Genomic DNA, 1,708 nt, shown 5'->3' with positions numbered 1-1,708 from the left:
TGTTGTTCAACATCACTCTGCATTTCGGATTTTTGTTTTACTTTTACTTTTGCGCGCGCTGTCGTGTATATCCCCTCGAGCGCGTACTTTGCGGAGGGGATGATCGGTTTCACAAACAACAAAAACAAATGAAAAGTGTAGGAGAAAAATAAAAACAAAAGTTTGTTTTGTCATTTATTTATATGCATACCTTTTTCTGTTTTGCAGGGCGGATATCCTGGTCGCCAGCAACGTCACCCAGAGCAAGAGCCTATGTAACATCACGATGGTAAGTCCCACAAGAGTTCGCAGTTCGCAAACAGTTCGAAACCTTAACAAACCAAATTCAAAGAAGTGAATGAAAAGGCATGCGGCCGACTAACACCCCGGTGCAATCCCCTTTAATTCCACTCTGGAAATGCCAGCTACGCCGGACATATTCGGAGCACTCCCCTCCCAACGGCGTGCAGCCCGAGCGCCGTGGTGGTAGGCCACCCATCTGACGGCCACGGCCGCACGGCGGCCAGCTAACTAATATCTCACTACTTCTCCTCACTTCTCTATCCCCGTCTCTCTCTCTCTCTCTCGGGCCGTCCCTCCCTCCTTCCCTCCCTCCCTCTCTCTCTCCCTCCCTCCCTCCCTCCCACTCCGAATTTAATAGGACTGTCATACAGACTGTCGTGGAACTTTTTCTTCTATTGGGCCTAAAATAACAATATATCAATATATCTGTCTATCTCTATCTGTCTCATACAGAACGGGTATCTACTGTTTAAAGTATAAGTTTAATCATTTGAAATTTCAGTTCAATCATACATTAGGTAAACGCGGGGGGCCAGAGCGTCATGTCGGGGAGACCACCTGTTGAGTATAGCCAAAACAGAGAGCTAAATGAAATAAATTTCTAAAATAATTTTTTTTTTCTAATCTAGAATATTTTTATTTAAGCCACCAAGCCTTCTAGTGGTTGGACGAACTTTCTGCGGTGCCCACATTCAGCCGACCACATCGACAACATAGTTCAAGGTGGAAATAACCATTGAACCTTAGCATTCAAAACAGGCTATAATCTAAGTTTCAATGGGTATATTTAGCCAGCTACAAGAAGGTCAGAGTAAACACCCTCATATGCAAAGTTGCTTTGTGTGGCATACCATCCCGTGCGGCAGGGGTCATGACAAAATATGGGCTGACAGAATAGGCAAACTCTCAACACTGTTACAAACCGTCCAACTGGACTGACGCTAACTCTTATAAACACTACGCAAGAAAAAGGACCAGAAGACGACTAACATTTCCACGCAAATTGCCCACTGAATTCCTCAAATTTAGGATACATAATTTACATTTCTTCTTGACGGGTTCGTTTCGCAGTTTACACGAAGTGTTACATTGTTTTTCTCTGCGGTGTTTCTTTTTTTTTGGCCTTTAAATCATTAAATGCCTCCGGAGGTGGGCCATCATGTTTCTCCGGCACGCGAATGTCTTGCCGCACTCGGTGCACTTGTACGGCCTCTCTCCCGTGTGTGTGCGGAGGTGCAGACTCAGCGTATTGCTGTGTGCAAACTTCTTGTGGCACACGCCGCACTCGTAAGGCTTCTCTCCCGTGTGAGTTCGGAGATGTGACCGCAGATCGCCGGCGCTCACACACTTGGCGTCGCACTCCGTGCACTTATACTTCCTCTCTCCGGCGTGGACCAGGAGATGCATGTGGAGACCCCCCTTTCTC

The 1,708-nt window shown here is 46.5% G+C and overlaps 1 protein-coding gene across 5 annotated transcripts in view; it reads left to right on the top strand.

Annotated features, from left to right (window-relative positions):
- LOC113214172 (SH2 domain-containing protein 3C) overlaps positions 1-1,708 on the top strand; it is a 113,796-nt gene that overhangs the window by 74,991 nt on the left and 37,097 nt on the right. For all 5 annotated transcript variants that reach the window (XM_052269401.1, XM_052269379.1, XM_052269395.1 and 2 more), the window contains one exon: positions 208-268. In XM_052269401.1, the coding sequence (XP_052125361.1) occupies positions 266-268 (3 nt within the window). In that variant the 5' untranslated portion in view covers positions 208-265. The remainder of the gene's footprint in view (positions 1-207; positions 269-1,708) is intronic.

Source organism: Frankliniella occidentalis, unplaced genomic scaffold, assembly GCF_000697945.3.
Source record: "Frankliniella occidentalis isolate FOCC.00 unplaced genomic scaffold, Focc_3.1 Scaffold5, whole genome shotgun sequence".
Taxonomy (NCBI): Eukaryota; Metazoa; Arthropoda; class Insecta; order Thysanoptera; family Thripidae; genus Frankliniella; species Frankliniella occidentalis.
The sequence above is the reverse complement of the archived record's forward strand: the minus strand, read 5'-3'. Positions and strand labels throughout refer to the sequence as shown.